This window comes from Zootoca vivipara, chromosome 1, assembly GCF_965207765.1.
Source record: "Zootoca vivipara chromosome 1, rZooViv2.hap1.1, whole genome shotgun sequence".
In the NCBI taxonomy this organism is placed as follows: Eukaryota; Metazoa; Chordata; class Lepidosauria; order Squamata; family Lacertidae; genus Zootoca; species Zootoca vivipara.
Genome location: NC_142582.1, coordinates 56,979,004 through 57,002,485, shown reverse-complemented (window position 1 = coordinate 57,002,485; position 23,482 = coordinate 56,979,004). Strand labels below are relative to the sequence as shown.

Here is a 23,482-nt window from a genome sequence, read left to right as displayed (position 1 = left end):
AACTATATTATTATGCTTAAAAATAGAAGATTGGTAATAGAAGATTGGTTCATATGGGACAAAACAACTTGCTGAAAACAAGATGGAGTTAATATATCATGGACCGTATGCAACAGGAGAGGTAGCTTAATGCAAGGGTTTCTTTTTTGTGGAACAGAACTTCTCTTCTGTGTCCCTTCTCCCAAATCTGCTCTGATGGGTTGGGGATTTAGAGAGCATGCTGTGGAGGATGGGGGTGGCAGGGTAGAGAAGCAAATTCCTTGGGGGAAGCCATGACTAGTTAGAATGTTATAATACTAGTTTAAATGTATAGTGTTTGTGGGGTGTTAGATATTCTTTGAATGCCAAACAAATGCCTTCTTCTCCCCCGGCATTCCAGCGTGTTGTGTAGTTGCTTTTAGTTGTGTCTGATGGTTTCTGATGGATTTTATGGTACTTTATTGACTGGTGGTGGCTGCAGCTTTATTGATTTGCTTTGTGCCTGGTCCTTACATGTGTTTTTTGTAATTTTAAATGTTTGTCAGCCTAGAAGCATTATGCCAAAGGCCAGCTTATAAATTTACAGCAATCAATCAATAAGCAAATAAATGCATCTTCGAAAAATTAATAGTACCGTAGCTCTCAAAATAATGGGACATGCATAGAAATCTTCAGTTTGGGGGGGGGCGGGGGAAGCAGCTTGAAAACTGTATCTGCTGCATATATCCAGACATATCACCATCATGGTTTAATTGTTTTTTCATTTTATATTTGCTGCTGCTTAGAAAGAGATAGGATTCTACCAAGAGGCTGGTGCTATACAAACAATTCATGGGTCTGTGAACTGCATATTTCCAAACCCCATCTTAGAGGCTGACTCGTACCATAAAGAAAATGGCAAATCCAGGTTATTTGGGGAAAGGGGTTGGTAAAGTGAGAAATATGATTTGGAGGGAGCTGGGAGGTGAGGTCTAAGAAGCGGAAAGTGGTAAATGATTTGCAGCAATGTCTTTGCTCCAGACGTGGAGCTGGCTTTATGTCTCCGAATAAGGTCACATCCATTTTGTACGATTAAATTTAACCTGATTGAATAATTACCAGAGGTGATTTGTTTGTTTGTTTGTTTGTTTGTTTGTTTGCAGAAACTAACATGGAAACTTGCTGAGGTCTACAGAGAAGTAACAAGAAAATTATATCTGTTCCAGACAGTAAAAATTCCTGAAATAGGGACTCGCCTCAGAAACCACGATCCTCAACAAAGTGGTTCTATACATTCCCCCCCTTAAAAAGGCCTGTAGATAGATATCTATCCTTTGTCACAAAGCAGATGAATAAAAGAAATTGTATAGGCTAGAACTGTCATGCACCATAATACCAAATCCTAGTCAATAGTGGATTTTTTCAGGACAGAGATTGATTTTATTATTACTAGCTTTTAAGATGCGGTGGCCGGGGGGAGTTCCTCCAGACAAACTGTCACCATGTAATTAAATGATGTACAGGGGGAATATATAATGAAATCTCTTATTAATGCCATTATCTGTTATTGCAGCACAGCATGTATCTCATAAATCTTTGTAATTATTCTAATGCAGCAGTTTCTCCCAACCTGAACTATGATTATCTGCAGTTCCTGATTAGCCAGATTTTCTTGTGAGATTCCCTGTGTCAGAATAACTCTTAATTAAGCTGTACCCTCATTCATTTTGACTTCTAATTATCTAAATGTTTTGGCCTTCTTCTAAGTCACCAAGGTCAATGATATTAGACTGTGTGTGATTCTTAAGATGGCATTCTCTGGTGGTTTATGCCGTTCTGCTCTGTTAGTAGCCACTGGGCATGCTTTTTAAATGCCATTAACAAAACCAGAAACAGGACAATATTAAGCAAATGGTGTGTGTGTGTGTGTGTGTGTGAGAGAGAGAGAGAGAGAGAGAGAGATACAGTTCATTAAAGGCTTTAGGATCAGGCAGTTATCCCAGTTTGATTATCCAGTCAAAGTGGAGCTCAACTCTGCCTCCCCAACCTCTTTTAATTCTCATTTAAAGTAGACAGTAGCTAAGATGTTGGGCAAAACATTTTCATCTTAATTTAACTGTTTCTGGGTCTTTTGTGAGCCTTTTGGGAGGATTCCTAGAAAAAGCTCAGGGGGTTTCCTTCCTCTAGTCACCAGCCCTCCTGTTTGGAAATGTAGGAAAGATGGGGTGAAGGAGAAGAGAAAGGCTGGTAGATGAGAGGGCTGGCATTAAGTAATCAGAAGTGGAGGCCATCTTTAAAAGTATGAGGACAGCTTGGCTTGGGAGGATTCAGGAAAATCCTGTCTGACTTAATTTCACAACCCCATTTCCAAAATTCTTCTCCATTCCTACTTAACCAGGAGGCTTTAAGCCAGTTACATCCCAACCCTATCCATGCTTACTCTGAAGCAAGTCCCAGTGATTTAAATGGGATTCACTCCCCAATAAGTGTGCATTGGATTACAGTCTTAACTCTCTCTTCGTCTCAGACACCTATCTGTACCATGGGAGAAGGATACTGGTCAACCTAACAAAATTATTCTAAGGATGACTGAGATAATGTTACCTAAAACACCCTGAACACTATATACGTGGAAATAATTAGTAATGCCCACTACCACTGACTTTTATGAAATTAGCAATGGGCAGTATGTTTTTTAGCTTTCGGGCTTGGGTCTGTATAGCTCAAAGCCCATTATTTTCTTAGCATTCAGTAACTAAGCATTAGCTTCTTGAACCCCAACTAGAGGCGTGCTAGGGCAATAGATTGCTGCCAGTCTTTCCCCCCAGTAAGGATTTCAGCTCCATATGCCCCCCGCTTACCCCAACAGAAACAGGCTTCTTTTCATTTATATAGCATTGCTGAACTGAGCCGTTAAAACATATTTTCTGTTTGCAGCCAGAATGAATTCATGTCATGCTGAGAAAATAAATCAGACAGAAGAAAGAGTTCTAAGACACCCAGCAAAGCTGTTGTACAAAAATAAAATCATGCCAAGAGCGTACCCCTAGCATTGCTTAGTCTCGGACTCTGAATTTTAAAAACCTGTCAAGCTATAGTTTCTTGTAGCTGGAAAACATTGTATTCTTTCTCCCATGGTCTTTAAGGATGGAGCACAATCCTCAGGATTTTAACCAGAAGTCATACCTCTCTCCAACTACCCTTGGATTGAATGAGAGTCACAGAGATCTTCCGCAGCCTCCATGATAGCGGGTGATTCCATTTGCACGTGCATTGTTTTATTATTTGCCTCTGAGATCTTTAAAACATTTGAACAGCAGGAGTAAGGGTTGATTCACACATGCAAGAACATCACCTATTTCTATGCACTTGATTGGCAACATATGATCTGACTACTGTAAATTGATAACTGGCATTGTTAAAAGTTCAGTCTGTTGTGTTAAATCGGTGGTGCTGGTCTATGTGAACCAGCCCTTAGATCCAAACATCTAGGTTCTAGATTATACCAGATGCATAAATTGACTTCAACATGACCAAATCAGCTCCATTAAAGTGCTAGTTTAACTTAATCGATAGATTCTGACTAACCAATCTAACAGATGAACAGCTTTGTGAAAGGTGAAAGTCAGTACACAAACCAATACAAATTGCTCGTTAAAAGTGCATTGTTACCTAATTTGCCTTTGTTCTGCGCTATGCAAGCATTCCGAGGAATAAATAGACCAGTAGTTTGACACCATGTAGTGCTCTTGCAAAACTGATGGCAACAGATATCTCATTGGACAAACAATGAATTAATCTCCCATGGAACAATGCTGGCTGCTCCTTACAGTTCATTAGTATTTGGCAAAGTGATTTTTCTGCAGTTCTCTAAAGAGGACTGAAGGAGGGAAATGGTTCTCTTCATCAGCAGGAATCAGGAAATGGAAGAAACTAACGCTATTGCTAATCCAGCTCATTAAACTCGAGTACTAAAGGATTGAAGTAGAGGTCTCAATTATGGCATTAGCAAAGTGAGTAAAAAGCAATTTTCATCTCAAGACAAAATATGCTGTGGCACATTTTAAAACTACTTACTTTTAAAAAGTGTTCTGCAAACAGCATTGGCTTCAGAGCTGGGATGGGGAACCTGGGACCCCCCAGATGTTGAACCCCAGTTGCAGTAATCTCTGACCATTGCCTAGGCATGAGCTGAATCAGAGGTGATTGTTGCAGCACAGATAATATCAACCATGTTAACAAGTTAAGAATATGTTTGCTTGTGAGACATCTTCTTCAGTTCACTGATATGTTATGGGAACTCATTCTGATATTTAAACTACAGGTAGTGGTTTTAACATGAAATGGGTCATGTGGAAAAATCAAACCATCACCAGTCTCAGGCAGCCAGCATGAAGCAAATCAGCCAACCCCACCACACATGGGGCAGGGGGTATCTTGTCAATCATTCCTTAACCACCAATTTCACAAGACAGTAGTTTCACAATAATCAATATCAAGTTAGAAATCATATTTGAACAAAAGTTATTTCATAGTAGTTTTCTTTATTGACAACAACAAAATGCAACTGAAATATTTTTCAGCTTTCGTATCACCCTGAAACCGCAAGCCTAAGAATTCGTCATGACAGAACAGGAGCAATTTCAATGCTGTTTATCCGGAGAACAGTTTGTGGCTGAATTAAAACTGAAAGAGAATGGAAAAACACAGATCAGAGAACAGCCTTGGAGTTCAATTACCTAAGTATGTTAACAAAAAGAGTCAAATAATCCAAGACAAAGAGAACCACCTTCAAATCTATTCAGGTTTCAATTTCGACTCATCGCATACATCTTAAAGGTTTCTGCCAGAGGCACTGAGGAATAAGCTGTCATTTGTTCCTTACTAAGCATGCTAATTAAGATTGGGCTAAAGATGTTGTTTCAGCTTGTTAACATCTTTGGCTTCACAGGCAAGATATGGAGAGTGAAAGCTAAACCAGAATACAGTGATACCTCTACTTACGAATAACTCTACTTACAAACGTTTCTACTTCATAGCTGCTAAGTTATCCCTTTTTTTAAAGGGATTTTCCCTTATGCTGAATAGGCTTCCTCGCGAGAAAGGGGAAAACTTGGCAGCTATGTGTTTCTACTTACGAATGGAGCTCCGTCCGCCATCTTGGATGCTGTTTAGATAGGATTTTTTCTACTTACGAATTTTTTCTCCCAATGCATTCCTATGGGATTCGACTTACAATTTTTTTCTACTTACGAATGTGCGTTCGGAATGCATTAAATTCATAAGTAGAGGTACCACTGTAACTGACCAGCAAAAAGAAAAGGTTCTAACTGATGGAACACCATCCTAGCTATTCTATGGACACATAGGACACTGCATTCTTTTATCCTAGACATAACACCAGCTTAGATGCCATCTTACTTGTTTTTTTCTTGTAATTAACCTTTCGACGGATTATCATACGTATTTTTGGCCAAGACTCTGTCTTCTCAATGACAGTTGCATCCACACGGACTAGATCCTTCCTTTATAGTAAAGAGGAAAACATTGTACATTTTATTCTAATCAAACGGGGGCTGGTAAAGTAGAAAGAGAAAAGAAAAGAAAAAAAGCAGACGTGAAGGCTATGGGTCCATTTTGGGCTACATCTCTAGTTTTTTCCACATCACAGAATAGATCCCAGGCATAATTATGTTTGGAGCTGTTTACGGTTGCTTTTGTCAAAGGCTAAAGAACCCAAAATCAGGGTGGGGAGAATACCATGTGTCACAGTGGCCTCAAACATTTAACAATTGCCTCCCCCACCATTACAAGACCATCTTGGCTGTGAGTCCTGGAAGACCGGCTCCTTGCCTTGCAGGCCTTTTACACCCAGCCTGGGAGGGCAGAGCCCTGACTGACTCCAACTACAAAAGCTGAAGCAGGTGAACTCTTGGGTTGGGGTATTGTTTAGGGGTTTTTATTGTGGGGTTCTGTTGTTATTATTGCCTTAATTGCACCTGTCCTGAAAACATTTTAATAAAGGTGGCAGCTGACCTCAAGAGAGAATTATTCTAAAGTATGCCTTACCCCAGCAACGGCTTTCCCAGCAGGGTGAAGTCATCTGCACCAACCAGCAATACCTGGACAAGATTAAATAACTCATATTCGTCACCACATGACTGTAATAACACTATCAGAATGTTGTCAATGTACTTGAGGGAAAAAGGAGCTTTACATTTGCAATGAAGTTTTCTAGCCACAGCTTATAGCTGACTAAGGAAGGGCAGGTCCTAGCCTAACCAATAAATACTGTCTTTGGTGAGAACTGTGTTTTTGGCCCCTGCCTAGACCATACACTAAAATCCGTCTTCACTTCGAACAAAAGACATCATCATTAGCTTTTGTGAAATGGTGAGACAGGAAGGGAAAGTAACAGAATAGCTGTTTTCGCACATGAAGTGATTTCTTTAGCTGCTGTAGGAACAGCCACACATTGCAAAAGGAGAGGGTAGTTTTCCCGTCGTGGTTCCACCATTGAAAACTCACAGATCTGCAGCAGCTTTTGGGGTTCAGAACTGGTAACCTCGAGAAAGCAGGTAGCACCCTGATGCAGGGAACTTCAATATTGTGTGTTAACTGCCTTTCAAAAACATTTGCCCACCTCTCTAACAAGCCAGTGAAGCTCTGTGATGCTGCACACAGCTGATAATTGGGAACGTCTTAAGTTCTAGTTCAGTGCTCTATCCTGACAGGATTGTGGTTAGGAGTTACTGGAAGCTTAAAACATGAAAGCCTGACGTTTTCACCCTGATCTAAATTTTAGCACTCCCAGCTGTCAGCTTTCTGCAAACACCTGATCCGTTTCACATATGGATGTGGCATGTGGTTGAGAGGAGCACAATCCCCAGGGAGGCCTCTCTGAAATGAAACCAGAGAACTAGGTTTGTGGGAAGTATTTTTTCTCTTGCTAAATTATTCCATAACAGGGCACCTCACTAGACTATGCATGCTGATGAACTAAACACAACTTCATTTCATGGTAACTTGTGGTATTTTATCTATGTCTTTGATTAAACAGGCTGAGTTAGTGTTAAAAGTGGATTAGGTTAGATACTGAAGGATACTCCACCCCCACCCACCCCCATCATTCCCATGTGAATGCCAGTCCTGCTTACAAATCAGAGCAGGTGCCTTTGTCAACATGTAAGTGTGCCATATCTGGACAACAACAAAGCAGTCAGCGTTAGCAGTCTCAAAACATGTTCAAGGGTAGCATGCTTATGAGCAGTATCTAAGAGAATGACATTGGACTGGTTTGGTTTGAATTAGGCAAATGAAGCCCTCTGGTATGCATGAAAGTTCACAGTATATTTGGTTTTTCCCTCCTCCCCCAAAAATAATGAAAGTAAAATCAAAGATCAGCTGATACCTGTGTCTACAATTCTATTCTGCGGCAAGGAAGGTCATTTCCTAGTAATAAGAATTACAGCAGCTCTTTTCAGTGAGCATAGGAGAGAGCCATAAAGTTTACTACGTAGCATTAATGCTTGTTAAGTGCAAATATGGAAAGAGAAGAGCAAGATGATACTAATTCCCAAAATACAAATGGTGTGTGTGTGATTTTCTAGTACCATCGTAAATTTAATTCTGGGGATTGGAAACCCTGAATCTGAAATTTTGCTTTTCATATAATGTCCAAGATGCCAGTGCCTGTGAAGCACTAATTAGTTAAAAACAACACCCCTCCCTCCACAGCAACAGGTTAAAGGAGCCTATGAAGGTCAACCAGCTGGTACAAGAATAGATGAAAGTAACGATCAAAGCACTAACAAGACAAGGGTGTTCACCACTTTAATATTCACCACTTTAATATTTCTAGACATTTCATTGTTGTGAAGACAGAACATGGGCTGAGCACACAAACTAGTGTTGTGTGTGCATGGAGAAATTTTATTGTTAATCATTTGCTTACATGGGGACAGGTGCAGCCATTTCTGGGATCACAGCTGTCCTTTTTTCCCAAGCTACTACAGTCAGGGGCAAAAGGGACACGGGTGGCGCTGTGGTGTAAACCACAGAGCCTAGGCTTGCCGTTTGAATCCCCATGACGGGGTGAGCTCCCGTTGCTCGGTCTCAGCTCCTGCCAACATAGCAGTTTGAAAGCACGTCAAAGTGCAAGTAGATAAGTAGGTACTGCTCCGGTGGGAAGGTAAACGGCATTTCTGTGTGCTGCTCTGGTTTGCCAGAAGCAGCTTAGTCATGCTGGCCACATGACCTGGAAGCTGTACACCGACTCCCTCGGCCAATAAAGCGAGATGAGCGCTGCAACCCCAGAGTCGTCCGCAACTGGACCTAACTGTCAGGGGTCCCTTTACCTCCTTGTCCCCATATAAGCAGCTGGCTCCCACTAAATTTTCTCCATGCCCAAATTTACAGGCAAAAGATGGAAAAAATTAGCATTGCTTGTCTGAATCAGCCCAAACATTCTTAGTGATGTGATATTTAACATCATATTTGACACCCACCTAATAACATAGGGGATCCAATCACTTTAAAATATGAGGACACCGATGAAATATGTCTAATATAGGATAAAGCAATTGCTAATATAAAGCTTACCTTTTCCATTCGGATTCTGTCTCCACATTCAGCTGGTATATCATTATTAAGTAAAATCAAGTCTTCACTGGTTACTTTCCACTGTCTGGCGGCGAAGTGAACAACTGCAAACAGTCTTCCATATTGTCCCGTGGCAATTAGTTCATTTACTTTTTGAACAATCTCTGGATAAAAATGTTAAGTTAGTGAATAAATGAGGTGGGAATTTTGTGTGGGTATGTGTGCGTGATACTAGTTTTCGATAAAGCAAATAGTTCTTTCACAATCATGTAATAATCCACATCGGATTCCTCATTGTCCAACAACTACAAAAACTGGTTCTAAGGCCTAAGTTGCAGTGAAGATTCATTCAAGTTAAACCTTTTGTATACTCAGTGGCTACTCTGGTCTGCAATGAGCAGTTCCAGGGCTGAACATTTATTTTGTTGTCCATCTCACCAATAATCATGCTTTATAATAGCCATTGCCACCCACAGGGTATGAACTTCACAGTCATATTCTCTATACTTCCATTCCTTCTGCCCCAATTGCTTACTACAACTCCCATCATCCCAACTAGCAGGACCGGTGGTCAGGGATGATGGACATTGTAGGGCAAACAGCTGGAGACCCAAGTTTGGGAAACCCTGTTGTAGACAAAACTGAGCTAGATGGACCAATGGTCTTACTTTGTGTACGGCAGTCCACATGGTCTTTTATCTCTTACTGCATGTCCTGAGCACAACCCAGCCCGAAGAGGACAAGTGGCTGGTAGTTTAATTCTTTCTTGACAAAACACACACTTGCAGTAGCTCCTAAGGTGCACAAAATGCACACACGCTTCTGGCAACTAAGTAGCTGGCCTCCCTCCCCAGACTTGTGCTCGGAGCAGGACTGTTGGAGCAACAGTGTGACCATGGCTTCACCCAACCTTAAGTACCCTCACCTGATGGGAATGCGTGCAAGCAATCTGTGGCTTCTCCTACATGGAAGTTGTTGCTTTGCCTACCTCTCCAAGCCCCTCCTGGTGCTGGAGGATAACGGAGAAGACGACAGAGGGGATTCTGCTCTTCTTCCAGCCCTGGCTCTTTCCCCACATCCTGCACCTCCTCGCTATCTTTGACTGCTCCAATTCTCCCCATTCTTCCAGCTCCTGCCTTGCAGGAGGCACCAACTCTCATAAATCATTGCCCTCTTCCACTGGATCTGACTCTAGCCCCACGGCCTCCGCCACACACTCCTCGGACCCTTGCCAGTCCCTGACACTGCATTGATTTGCTTCAATTTTTCTTAAAGCCAATGCTCTTTAGGCATGCAAACGGTAAAGATGCAAAACAGGGGGGGGGGAATGAAGACAATGAGAAAACAAAACAAAACAAAACAAAACCAGCAAATAGGTACAGCCATACCCTTTGCTTTTGGTTGCTACGTGTATTTACCTCTGTGGTGTTCTGCCTCTTCTAGAGGATCAGGGAGTTTGATTTCAGGATATGGGGGAGAAGTTAAGGATGTTTTTGGAAGGAGTCTGCGAAATAAGAATATACTTTGATGAATATAATAGCCAAGCTCTTGAACCTATAAGGGTATTTCAAATATCGTCCCTAAATAAGGAAGAAAATGGCTTTCTCTTGGAAACAATACCACAGAGAGAAAACAAAAACAATCTTAGCCCAAGAGCCCTTGTCATCTTGTTTCCCAAAACTATTTCCTTCATATCTTTTAACAGTGTGAACCACAACTAGAGATAGGTTCTGTCCTGTTACAGAATCTTTCTATGAAATAGACGTGTTTTCTGTCCATCTAGCCAATTTCATGGCTGCTCCCAAAAGTCAGGAATCAGTAAGAGTAGTTCAGCCAAAAAGGTTCAGAACGTGATGGGGAAGTTGGGTATAAGAAGCAATGACAAAGTGAGAACTGAGGGACAGAGATCCAAAGCTTGGGTTGGTGTGAAACCAGAGGCATTTTCCTTTTTAAAAAAACCAGGTGGTGCAAACAGCCCTGATGGCAAAATGTTGGCTGTGCAGAACAAGTGAATGAGGATCATGAACAGGAGAGTGCTAATGCACTCATGTCTTGCTTGTGGACTTCCCTTAGGCATCTGTTGGCCCCTGTGAGAACAGAATGCTGGGCAGGGAGATCTTACTTGAGGCATGTGTCCATGGAATTGGAGTTTGGAAACATGCGGGTGTAAGCCAGTTATTTTGCAAACCATCAGAAATCAATGCACAAGTGCTACAATTCCACTGGAAACTTGGAACCAGCGGAGGTTGGTCTATTAGGACAATTGGAGAGCTGCCTCACTTACCGTACTTGGTTCTACTCACAGCCAGCACCCACCCTACCTGCCTTCTTACTTATAAAAGGACCAGAAGGTAGCACTGCCTGTCAGCTTCCTTCTCAAAACAAAAATAAAAAAATCCTTTCAGTAGCACCTTAGAGACCAACTAAGTTTGTCATAGGTACAGTATGAGCTTTCGTGTGCATGCACACTTCTTCAGATACACTGAAACAGAAGTCACCATACCCTTATGTATAGTCAGAGGGTGGGGAGGGGTATTACTCAGAAGGGTGGTGGGAATGGGTGATAGGCTGATAGGAGCGGTAAAGCTGTTGATGACAGTTAATTACTGTTAACGACTGCAATTGGTCTTGAAGGAAAAAGCAAGGGTGCTAAAAAAAGCTTTATCATGTATGAGATAAGAATCCAATGTCCTTATTCAGACCAGGTCTCTCCATGGTTTTAAGCTTGGTAATGAATTGCAATTCAGCAACTTCTCTTTCCAGTCTGTTTCTGAATTCTTCTGTAATAAAACAGCTACTTTGAGATCTTGTATAGAATGTCCTGGGAGATTGAAGTATTCTCCTACTGGTTTCTCTGTCTTGCGATTCCTGATGTCAGATTTATGACCATTTATCCTTTGGCGTAGGGTTTGGCCTGTTTGTCCAATATAGAGAGCTATATTGTGTATGCCATCAAATGCCAACGGTGCCCTTCAGCTCTCTATATTGGACAAACAGGCCAAACCCTACAACCACAAGTCAGAAAGTTGATGGTGATTTGTGAATGCATAATTACAACATAATTTATGCACACCCTTGCACTCACCGTGATTAAGGAAGTTCAGCAAAGCATTCTAGCACAAGCAAAAATAGATTCACTGGGTTTGGGTCACCCCTTTCAAAACTGGTTACTACAGTATTGGAATCCTGATGGGATTTTTGTTTAAGATGCAAAGTGTTTTTTTGTTTATGCAGAAAAGTGAACTAAATTAACTAAGCAAGGGAACATGGAACGTTGAATACGAAGAGCTGCTGTTGTTTTTTAATCTGTTAAGGCAAAAAGTGTTCAGCACCAGATACACCATCCCTGTGATGCTCAAGATTTTTGTGTGAATAATAGAATATTAACTGGTTACTTGGCTAGGTACTAGGAGCAAGTAAAAAGGGAGGCCAGCTTTATCTTGAACAAGCCAAGCGGGCGGGCAGAGGGGGCACTTTGCCACTGACTGTAAACCCATCTATGGAGCTGGCTGAGGAAGGCTCTGCAGGCAGTCATGTACTGGTTTTTGGAAGACAGGATTAAGCTATCTCTTGACTTACCTAGGACTTTATACAGTTCATGCAGTGAAATCCAGAGGTTAGACACCTTCCACATATTTGCATATACCTCCTCCCTTCTCTATATGGCTTCCCCCTTAACACTGTAAGTTGTACTCCTGTGAACAGTCGTTGCACACATTCAGAAAGAATGCTGCGCCCCTATGTCAGTACAATAAATTTTCCCAAGGGTGCTCACTCTTAATAATGAAATATCATAGCATCTTCCATATTCTTTTGATCGTGATGTGTTTTAATGGTTTTTAATATTGTATTTGAAATTGTTGCAACCCACACCCTTGAACCTCATGTTGAAGGGCAGGTGTCAAATAACTAACTGCTTAAACTACCTAGGCAACTGGCTGTCAGTTTTTCCAAACTGAATTGGTTTTCCCAGAAACTAGCTGCACTTTAGCTTACCTAAAAATTCTAGTACACTGACAGCTTTCGACAGCACACATTTTCTGGAGATGCAATGCCTGGCAAGAAACCCTAGGGTGCTGGCATAAAACTGACGAATGACAACTCAAATATGCATTCCCTTTGGTTTCCATCAGCATTCTGTCAAAGAGTGTAAATTCCTTCAGGTTCACACAAACTCTGGAAATCTCCATCTCCATATAAATAAGTGCTACCTTCAAAACTTTGGAACTGTATTGTTTGGTTCTGTAGATCAAAAGTTTCAGAACTCATGAGGAGCAAGAACCCGACAACACATATTCTCACTTGCTAAAGATGGCAGTGCAAGACAGGAGTGCCTGGCGTGCTATGGTCCATGGGGTCACGAAGAGTCGGACACGACTAAACGACTAAACAACAACAAAGATGGCAGAGAACAATGCCAGTTAAGAAATCCGGTCTAAAGATCTCACCTGCTAATAATAAGCTTAAGCAGGAAACAGAATATTTTCCCCTATGCATGAACCACCTATGGGTCTTGAGCTGCTTCTGCTAAGATACATACAGTAGGCAAAAATGAAAAATGAGCAATAAGATAAAAAGAGGGGGTTAATTAATACTAGGAATGCTAAAGAATTAGTATTTGAAAGAAATTAGAGTAGCATAATTTAATTTAATTTAAAAGACTACTGGAGTACTCAGATTACTTTTTTTGCTGTGAAAATAAAGTACAATCTACCAAAAATTCTTTTACGAATACCGGGGGGCGGGACGATGACACCTCACAAACATTAATTATATATACATCACCAAATGAAAACCACACATAAAAACTGACAGTCCTTTAAGAACTCATTTCTTTTTAAATGCAGGTAAATTGTATTCAGATGTCTGTGACCTTGTCCTTGAGAAATGGCAGAGATCACAAAACCTAACAGAGAATTCAGTCAATTATTCCATCCGTTATTAGCATAGCCTATGGCTTTACAGTGGTACCTTGACTTATGAACGACTCGACAACCAAATTTTTTGACTTACGAATGGGGCAAATGGCCGCACGCTTACGAATTTCTCGACATCCGAATGGAAACTGCGGCGGTTTTAGATAGGGTTTTTTCGACTTACAAATTTTTAGATGGGGTTGCTTCGACTTACGAATTTTTCCATTTCCAATGCATTCCTATGGGAAATTGCGTTTCAAATGGCGCTTTTCGACTTACAAATTTTTTGACCTACGAAGGTGCCTTCGGAACGGATTAAATTACTAAGTCGAGGCACCACTGTATTTATATACCACAAAAGTAATAGTGTAGTGTCCTGTGGGGGAGTTGTCCAGTCTCTAGTCAAACAACAGCATGTAATAACCCATCTGAATATGATAGTTTTAAGTGCTGACTCACTTGCTAAATATTCTTCTATTCTTGTCATGGTGTCACATGGCAATTGCTGCCTACCATTAAGAACCATTATGCAGGAACCATTATGCAGGAACCATTATGCAAGAACCATTATACCAGTATGCAGATGTAGTTTTTGTTGCTGCATTTTGCTAACTTGGGTGCAGTTTTTCAACTGCGACTATATAACCCCCCCCCCAAAAAAACACCCTTTCACTGCAAGGATTCAGGAAACTGTGTAAGAGGTTGAGGCACCCTAACACATAGTTTTGCTAAAACTTTTATGCAAAGACTAGATTGGTGAAGTGTTAGGTTCCATACAGCATTGGCCATCAGTAGCGATTGCTGTACCCCTCCAGTTTGGTACACATTAAGGATTCTGCACAGGAATTAAGTTTTTCCCATCACGACTCAAATAAGTGACCTCAAAAATACATTCTGCAACTTTCTCCAATGGGTAAAATGCCTTATTGGTGAATGATACACGAGACAGAGGTGGATTTAGGACCGTGAACCAGTTCCTGCAGAGGATGTGGGGGCCAAAAGGGAGCCGTCCTGCCTCCTTCCCAAAGCCTAGTTAGCATGTTCCCAGCTTTGGGAATGAGGTGGGAGAGCTCTAGGAGCCTGCCAGAGCTTTGTGCATCCTTCCCAAAGCCTGACACCTCCCTTACCTGGCTTTCGGAAGGCACCGCGAGGGCAGGGTGTGTGTCAAATTTTGGACCCCCCCAAGGCACCAGATTACCAGGGTCTGTCCCTGGGCAAAGTGTAATTTGTTCTTTAATAAGAGTGTCTGTGCAAACAGAAGTCATGATGGTAGGGATGAATGCAAGTGACAGTCCACTTAGCAACCTACTTAACCTCCATTCGAAAGCTGGGGGCTGCATATAGGTTTTGGTAACACCACATGCATTTGCAGAGAGAGTATTTGATCCCCACAGCCCACCCACATTCAGGGAGACAATTCAATCTGTGGAAGTCCTAACCGTTCCACATGATTGACAGGCTATGTGAAAGTCTAATATGGGGGTGTGTGCAGCTATGCCCCTACAGCAGGCTACAGGGAGACTAAGGAAACATCCCCTTTTAAAAAGGTGTTCAATCTAATGCTGAACTGGAAGCATAACACTGGCTCTCCAAAATGTAATGGGTGAAGTTTCATTATGTTATGAGACTCATTTAAAATCTAATAAAAAAGAAATATGGGGAAAATATTATGAGACTCACAGCAGCCCATATACCTTGCAGATTAAGGCCTGGTGAGATGCTGCTGATAATCTGAATATCCCATGTTTTCTACCAACTGAAGATTGGGTGGCATACATTGAAGAGAAAGCCTTTGATTTAAGAGTTAGCAACATAAAACTTTTAAAAGCAATTTGACCTGTTAGTACAGCAGCAGCTAAAAGTTCAACAAGTCAAGCCATTCATAGTTCTACTATGAATACATAACAGGGCTAAGAAAGTGAGTTACCGCAACTCAAGTTGACTTTACCATGTGCAGTCTTACATGCTTGCTGCTTGAAACATGTGCCTATGGATGTAGATTTCCCACAGCAAACCATTTATGAGAAGCAGATCATTACTTTATCCTCTTCCAACCATTTGAGGAGTGTTTCACATAAATAGCTTAGCTCATATCGATTTGATTCTGCCTCAAGTGGCAACATTGGCAAAATTCCTCCATAAGCATATGTGTGGACAGAAAAAGCTGTTCAGATCTAACATTATGGCTGTATTCTATTAAAGAGAAGACTCGGACCACCAAAAGTTATTTGTAATAAGTCATTTATGCATGCAGTGTTAGAAATGAGCCACAGTGTTTTATAAATCTTGGTCTGTTCATGGATCTTTATTGGGGCTATATCAACAGAAAGAGATGTTTGCCACTAGAAAACAAGTAGATATGGAACGGGCTTTAGTTTTTTACAAGGCAAATTGCAAAAAGAAGCTGCAGGTTGTATTATCATAGATGACTACGAACGGCCTAATCTTGAATAAATGAGTTCACTAGATAACAATCTTTTCTCAAAGCAGCAACAGAACTAGAAGAACTGAAATGAGATATCTGCACAAAGCAACGTGCCAACAGCAGACATATCCTCCAAGCTGTTCTTCAAACTTCTACAGACCTCAAAAAATGTGAGCTGCAAAAACCTTAAAGCAAAATGAAGCTTAAACAGTACAACTGGACTATAAGGAGGCCAATTGGAAAAAAGTGAAATTGCTAATTGTCATGTATACATTGTGTGTTCTTTGGAGTTCACTCATGTTTATGAAGGCCACATTAGACTGTGTTCAGGGACACTCAGGTCTTCATATATAAATTGGATGATACTCCTTTGGAGTGAGTTCCCTCCTACAAGTTGGGCAAAAATTTGCATGCCCAAGAGAATTGCTGAGGCACAGACTACAGAAGATGTGGCCACATTTTGTTGACACTATAAGCCGCCCGCTTTGCACAATCTCTGCATAGCTCTCTATGCAAATTGGACAACTCACAGTGCCTGAGGATCTTGAACTTGCAAATTCCTCCCTTCCCACTTCTCTGGGCAGCTTTCTAGTGGCAAGAGCATCACTCTCTGTGTGTCCGCTATCATCATCATCATCACTACTTAATATAAGGCTGTCAGACAATGGTTGACGTCTGAACTCTCTATTGGGCTGCTGTCCACTTTCTTCAACAACCACAACAGAATCGTTATGTGTAAGATCAACAACTATAGGTTCTGAAGTTTCACAAGTGAGGTCAACTACTTCCTCATCAACACTTCTATCATCAAGTCTGAGTGGCTCTAATTGTGCAGCTGCAGCAGCTATTTTCCTTTGATTACGCGTTTGCATAGAGTGAGTCTTGTCTCCACCATACTTTCTCTGAATGTCCTGCTGCTCAGTTCCTTTGCTACCACTCAAAGGAGTAGTTTGTTCCATAAAACTCGGGCCTGCAACAGGAGGGGAGCCAGCAAGGGCAGTTTGTAAAGGTAATGCCAGGGAGGAAGTAGAAGGCAAAGAAGAGGAGGAGGAGGAAGGGATACAGGGTTCAGAAGCAGTTCCCACCATCATCTTGTCCAGAGCATTACGAGGTCTTGCTGAGGTGTTGCGACTGCCCCTCTTGGTTTTCCTGTCCTTGGTTGCATTACATTCTGTACTAGTTGAACTCATGATGCACAGGTATGGGAGTGGCACAGGCTGCAGAGTACTGGCTTTCCCCCTTATCTCCGCGTGCTGTTCACAGCTTAGTTGCCAACCAATTTTGTCATGTGATAATGATGATCATGAATGCTCTCTCTAAAGCAACTTTATGCAACTGGTGACGCTTTGGAGCACTGCAACTTTTTTGGGAGTTGTGTCTCTTTTATACCAGGTACTCCGAAGCTGCAAGCAAGTTCAAAATCTTGAGGAGTTAGGGTGTATTTCGTGTTACTCTTTAGAACTGCATTAAAGTAGGAAGAAACATGATTAGGCTAAGAAGCAAGCACACAAATATTAATTTTCTATCTTTCAGCCAAGAGGTTAGCTAAAACAATTAGGATTATTACGAGGTGGAGTACCTTTCCCTACCTTGACAGTCCTCTTTATACAAGAGTCTGATAAGGAGAAGGGAAGAATTCATGGAAGACTGATGAATGCCTCTTGTTCAAGAAGAAACAGGGCACAGAGCCAAGCTGAGGATGATGGGAAATATTAAATGAAATTCCTTTGTGTTGCCTCTACTGGAGTGCACCTCTTAGGGCTGCTCTCGCAAGAGGTATTATTCAGGTATGACACATTCAATGTGTACACCCAAGCCTTAAAAATGCACATACAAATCTTGCAAACTATGCAGTGCTGGTGGTGAATCCACAAGGTTTTGTTTCTTTGATTGTCTGCATGACAGGCCAAGGAACAGCATGGCCTACGCCACCCGAGAAGAGGCGTACCGTCCAGCATGGAGTTTCCGCATGCATCATAGTTCTCCTTTAACACTTATCTTGTTTTGTGTAGCTCTCTCCCCTAAAAAGGAGGTTTGGGGGGAACTTATTCCCAAAGTTCCAGTGCGGCACTAACATGCATGCACATGAGGTCCCTGAGACTGCACCCTTATGGTGCAGCATTGTTATAGAAGGCCCTAGGTCTAACATGGTAACTGTTTTTAAAGCAGAAAGATAGATATTATTTTTTTGGGGGGGGGGTCTCTGCTGAAAGCTCCAACTATGAATTCTTCAGAGAAGCCAGCTCTATCAGGCCTTCCCTTTCCCCTCAACATTCCCCCATCTTGCAGCAACATTCCATCAGGCTGCAGCAGAGGGAGAGAAGAGAAAGAGAGCCACTCTCAGCTGAGAGAACAATGCTTGCCTTGCCTTCTCCTTGAACTATTTCCATTCCAGCTGATCATTACAATAACTCTAACCAAGATCTAATGCCAGTGTTTGCTTTCCCTCCTTCTTCCCTTCATTATCCCTTTTCCTTTCATGTTATAAGACCTGTCTGACAGGGGAACTGTCTCCCTAGGGAGGTTGTGGACTCTCCTTCCTTGAAGGTTTTTAAGCAGAGGTTGGGTGGCCATCTGATACGTATGATCTAGTTGAGATTCCTGGATTGCAGGAGGTTGGACTAGAGAACCCTTGGGATTCCTTCCAACTCTACGATTCTATGATCTTTTACACTGTAAGCCTGAGAGCAGGGATTGACTTATTAATATCTGTAAGCAGCTCGAGGAGCCTTTTCAGATGAAGAGCAGCAGAGTAAAAATGCTATAAAAATAATTCTAACAGAGGAAGATCAGGATCCTAGAGGTGAAAGATTACACCTGTTCTGCCACAAACAGATCTTACCTTTGCTGTGATGAGGTATTTTGTGAACTCTGATTTCGAGCTGCAGACCATAGCAGAGAGGCTGAAAGAGAAAGACGGAATTAGAAACAAAGGAACCACACTAGATTCACACCTGAACCTGCTTTTAACTTATATCTCACCTTTCTTCCATCATGGAAGCCAAGGTGGTGTACATGTTGTCTCCAGCTGGTCTCCCATTCAAGCACTGACCAGACACAGGCCTGATCAGCTTTAGCAAAGTAGCAGCCTCATGTGCCTTCATGAGGCAATATCCTGAAGGCATATGAGGCCACCACCTCGTGAGCTTGGCCCCAGCACTCCAATGCTAGCTTTTCTAAATTAAGTGAGCTGGAAATTATCAAATTAAAAATAGTTTAAACATAACTCCTTCTACTGCAGACAGCAAGCCTCAAAAATAATGAGAGCAGAGTAAAAATGATGACCATTAACCTGACCAAATTAATGGCAAGATTAGTCAAAATCCATTCTTGGAAGCAGCTATTCCTAACAGCTTATTAGTTTAATCACATTTTGCAGTCAGAGCACTGGACTTACTTTCCTTGCAAGGAAAAGACAACCTGCACTAAGTAATTATTTACAGGGGTTGAACATGAAAATGTGGACTATTTAATGAGGGAAGTTACTTTCAACAGTTCCTTTAAGCAGCTGCTTGAGTGAAACCTTGGAGGCCCCTTTTCCTTCTGGTTCTAGTCTTGGGGGCTCAATCCTATGAAGACTTGGCATGCCTAAGATCACTGAAGTCAAAATGAGTTGGACACTTCTTACTCTGCACAGGATTAGGCTTTAAGAGTCCATGAAGTATCTATAGCCTAATCAGCACATTTTACATTTGATTACAAGCAAAAAAACCCTCAAATTTGCAGTTATTACCAGAGTTATTTCCTTCTTAATGATCTAAAATCCTGTCACCCGGGGGTAAGGCTCCAGAAATTTTCCATCTGCTTGGCAGCCAACCAGTGGTTTGGATTGTGAAACACACAAATGGGTACACTCATACTATAATGGCTCCTTCTTCCTGGTGCAGCTCCTTTTACTCTCTGACAAGCTGCTCCTGAGGGTTGGTTGCAGTGCATGCTGCCCTAGAGAGTCCAATGTGGAGGTGGGGCTGCAACTGGAAGACGAAATACTGGAAGAAATCAGCTTTTACAGGTTTCCAGATCCCACCACTGTTCCTAATTAATCAGTGAGGTTCAGTGCTTTCACTGCATTTGAGTGGATCACTTTTGAACCTGCTACTCGGGGAAGGAGATTTTTTTCCAAAGGGGACAAGCAGCTGTGTGTGTCTGAATGCATATGTGTTTAAACCCATGACATTAATGGTTCATTGCAGCATTTTGAAGAAGTTACTCTCCACTTCCCTGTGTTAGCAGCAGCTTTCAAAAGATACATCATTCCTGCAGTGCAATATACAGTACAGCAGGAATTCCCTGCTATTTGCCAGAATTAAATCTCTCGTTACCAGTGGTGACCCTATTTATGGAATTCTGGCTGCTTATTTGAAGGCATACTTACCAAACTCTTATACACGCAATAAATTTCATAACCAGTGGGTTCTTGGCTTTTTGTAGTAGCACAAAAATTCCTATAATTTTGTTACTACACATTGAGCACACAGGAGAATCCAAGAATCTCTTGCTGATCTTACGCTTGGAACCACGTTAAGAATTAGGTGAACAGATTACAGTCTTAAAAAGCACAATCCTAATCTTTCTTACTCTATAACTTATTCTCATTCCAGTAGACCTTGCTATAAGTTTCCTTGGTTATCCAGACAGTCCTCTGGTGCATGAGAATTGTATTTAGTTTAGAGGCATAGAGGAGGTTCACAAATTATTATGCGGAAAATGCTGGGTTGGTTCAAATTTGAATTTTACCATCCTCCTGTGTCTGAATTCATAAGCATGCATGTTTTAAGTGCAATATGCGTGTAATGCCCCCTGCTACATCTGCTTAGATTTAGGCTAAGCATTGTTCAACAGCATGCTGGAATATTGTGCTCCTTTATAGAGCTTGGGCCAACACCAGGATTTGAGGGGTCCTCTGGGTCCACATACACCACTTGACTGTCTGCTTTGCAAACTAACCAGGGTGCTTGGGGTGTTTGTGTGCAGTGTCACAATGAGCAGCAGGAGGGATGGGGAGTGGTACCCAGCCTATTGCACCGGGCTACAAAAAAAAAGGGGGGGGGTGGAACAAAGAAGAGAGGCTGGAATCAGCAATGGTGGGCCCTATAGTGGACATGGGCCTCCTCATTCTTTCTCCCACATGCCTGCCATGCCAGGTTTCCTCCTGTATGAGGTATTAAGTAACATTATGGAGATGCATATGATAATGCAAACAGGCAGGCATGAATTGGATTTGGAGTGGGATTCCACCAGCAGATGTAGGAGAACGGGGAAACTGATGTCATTGAAATTCTACTCAATATTGATCCAGAATATATTCCAATGTATAGTTGCAGGATTCCCAAAAAATAGACCAGAGGCATTTTATCCAGCAGAGCTTTACTGCTAATGAAGGCAAGTGAGCATAATGGTCACAAATCCAATACATTCAGGATTGGCACTGTCCATAAGAAATCCAGTTGCAGCAGACTTAACTTAAACTGACAATATTTTATCATAAGACTAAACCTTAACACTATATACAGAACATCACATCAGTTATAAAGAGAGAGTGAGAGAGAGAATGAAACCCAGGCTACTTCTAGCCTTACTATTATGACCTTGACAGAGATAACAGGACCAGTTTAAACCAGCTGTACTCAGCTTATCTGAAGGAATAACCCAAACATCATGAACCTTCTGCTTGTTTCTTTCACACAGAGAAGCTTCCAGAACCCTCCTGAACTACGTAGAATAGGAAAGATCTCTGGAGCTCCTGGATATGCGGTGGTGTTTTCTAGAACAGTGACTTTCACCTAATCTTTATGACCTGAGAAATAAGCTGGGCACAACGGTTTAACTTGAGGACTGTTTTATGCTGCTTTTATGATCTTGTGACCTTTTAGTTTATTAGGTTTCATTTGAATTGATATTTTCATTATTTCATTCTTGCAATCTATCCTGGCAATATGATTGAATGGCAGTATAAAAATACTTGTAATAAATTAATTATTGCATTACTTCTGGGGTGACTGAGTAAAGGACAACAATATGGGAAATCTATAACTGGCATACCAGATCAAGCTGGTAAAAGGCACTCCTAGCCACAAAAGTCACTTGGGCATATTGCTGACACTACACTCCAAAATGCCCAGTGATGGTTCTCAAAATAACACCCTACAGAACTCCGTAGCACAAGTAATAGTGAGCTAGAAAGCCTTCCCCCATGCTACTCTCTGGACTCCACCATGCTGGTAGGAATGAAACCACTGTACATAGCTGCCAAGTTTTCCCTTTTCTCGCGAGGAAGCCTATTCAGCATAAGGGAAAATCCCTTAAAAAAGGGATAACTTGGCAGCTATGCCACTGTAATACACTGTCTCTAATAACCACCCTGAGTAATTGGTCCATAGTCAACAGCAACAAAAGCCACTTGAAGGGCAAGTAGGAGTAACAGGGTTGTATTCCACCTGCTCTTCTCTTAATAAAGGTGACCAAGTGCACAAACCAGGCCTGAACCCTGACTGAAATGGATCCAGATAATCACTGTACTCTAGAAACACCTGCAGCTGGTCTGCTACAGCCTTTATATTGTTTTCCAAGGCTAAATCCTAGAATCCTTTTTTCCTATGAGTCCACATGCTTAACACTTCAATTCACGAGGTGTTCCCTCAAACACTAATGGAAAAAAAGTATTTGAAATAACACAAAAGACCTTCAATTATAACATCACTATTAATATTTTTATTCTTCTCTAGTAGTTTGTGTTAGTAGGGTACTTTTGTTTGCAAATGTTGATTCCTCAGGTTTTAAAGAAAATTATTAAGTATCTTAAAAATAAAAACACCCTTTTCCCTGTGATTTTTAGCTTAACCACTCAAGGTGTTTTTTTCAAGATGCAATAACAATTATACAAATACATTTTCAATTAAGCTGAGAGTTGAAAGTTTTAAAACTTCCATGTTAGAAAGAAACAAAAACAAAACCAATAACTGTTTGAATTACTACTATTAACAGGATAGATAAATGACCTTACCTGGCTCCTTAATAGCCAGATACCCTATTGTAACTGCCTTACAGAACAGGAATTACACAGTCGTTGTGAGCAATGATGAAGTCATAATAATAATAATAATACAACCCTCAAGCTCAACAAAGAGAGACAATTGAACGCACACGTTGGAAAACGCCAATAGACACACTACACACACCCAGTAAGGTCGGAAAGATGCGAAGACTGAGAACGGACGAAACTATTTCAGTAAGGAACGGTGAAGGTTAGGGCTGCTTCTCTCTTAAAAATTATCAACGGAAGCAACTGAATTAGCTCATGAAAACTCAACTACAGAAAGGGACTTAGGCAATTTAGGGAACGCGGTAAAAAGCACTTTAGAAGCAAGGCAGGGAAAGAACTAGGAAGAGGTTGCAAGCAGGAAGAAGAGCCCATCCCCTTCTTACAACGGAGACTGCAGTCCCGGAATAGCAACTGGAAAGAACCTGCATAGAAGGCGACCTCACCTGCCCGCGTTCCCGCCCGGCTCAGAAGACGCCGATATGCAACGGAACACGCTGCGGCCATTCCCTCAGCTACCGTACTTCCCTTTTTCTTTGCCGC

At 41.6% G+C, this 23,482-nt stretch overlaps 1 protein-coding gene and 1 pseudogene across 2 annotated transcripts; both read right to left on the bottom strand.

Annotated features, from left to right (window-relative positions):
* Positions 1 to 4,482: 4,482 nt before the first annotated feature.
* Positions 4,483 to 23,477, bottom strand: MRPL21 (mitochondrial ribosomal protein L21). The gene is made up of 7 exons (XM_035122764.3): positions 23,386 to 23,477; positions 18,743 to 18,803; positions 9,978 to 10,063; positions 8,560 to 8,723; positions 6,028 to 6,080; positions 5,380 to 5,483; positions 4,483 to 4,644 (listed from the first exon to the last, which is right to left on the bottom strand). The coding sequence occupies exons 1-7, from the start codon at positions 23,444 to 23,446 to the stop codon at positions 4,580 to 4,582; spliced, it is 594 nt and encodes a 197-aa protein (XP_034978655.1). The 5' UTR covers positions 23,447 to 23,477; the 3' UTR covers positions 4,483 to 4,579.
* On the bottom strand, positions 15,700 to 17,236 carry LOC118088731 (E3 ubiquitin-protein ligase RNF4 pseudogene; annotated as a pseudogene). The gene has a single exon (XR_015948822.1). The product of XR_015948822.1 is annotated as an E3 ubiquitin-protein ligase RNF4 pseudogene (transcript).
* Positions 23,478 to 23,482: the final 5 nt, after the last annotated feature.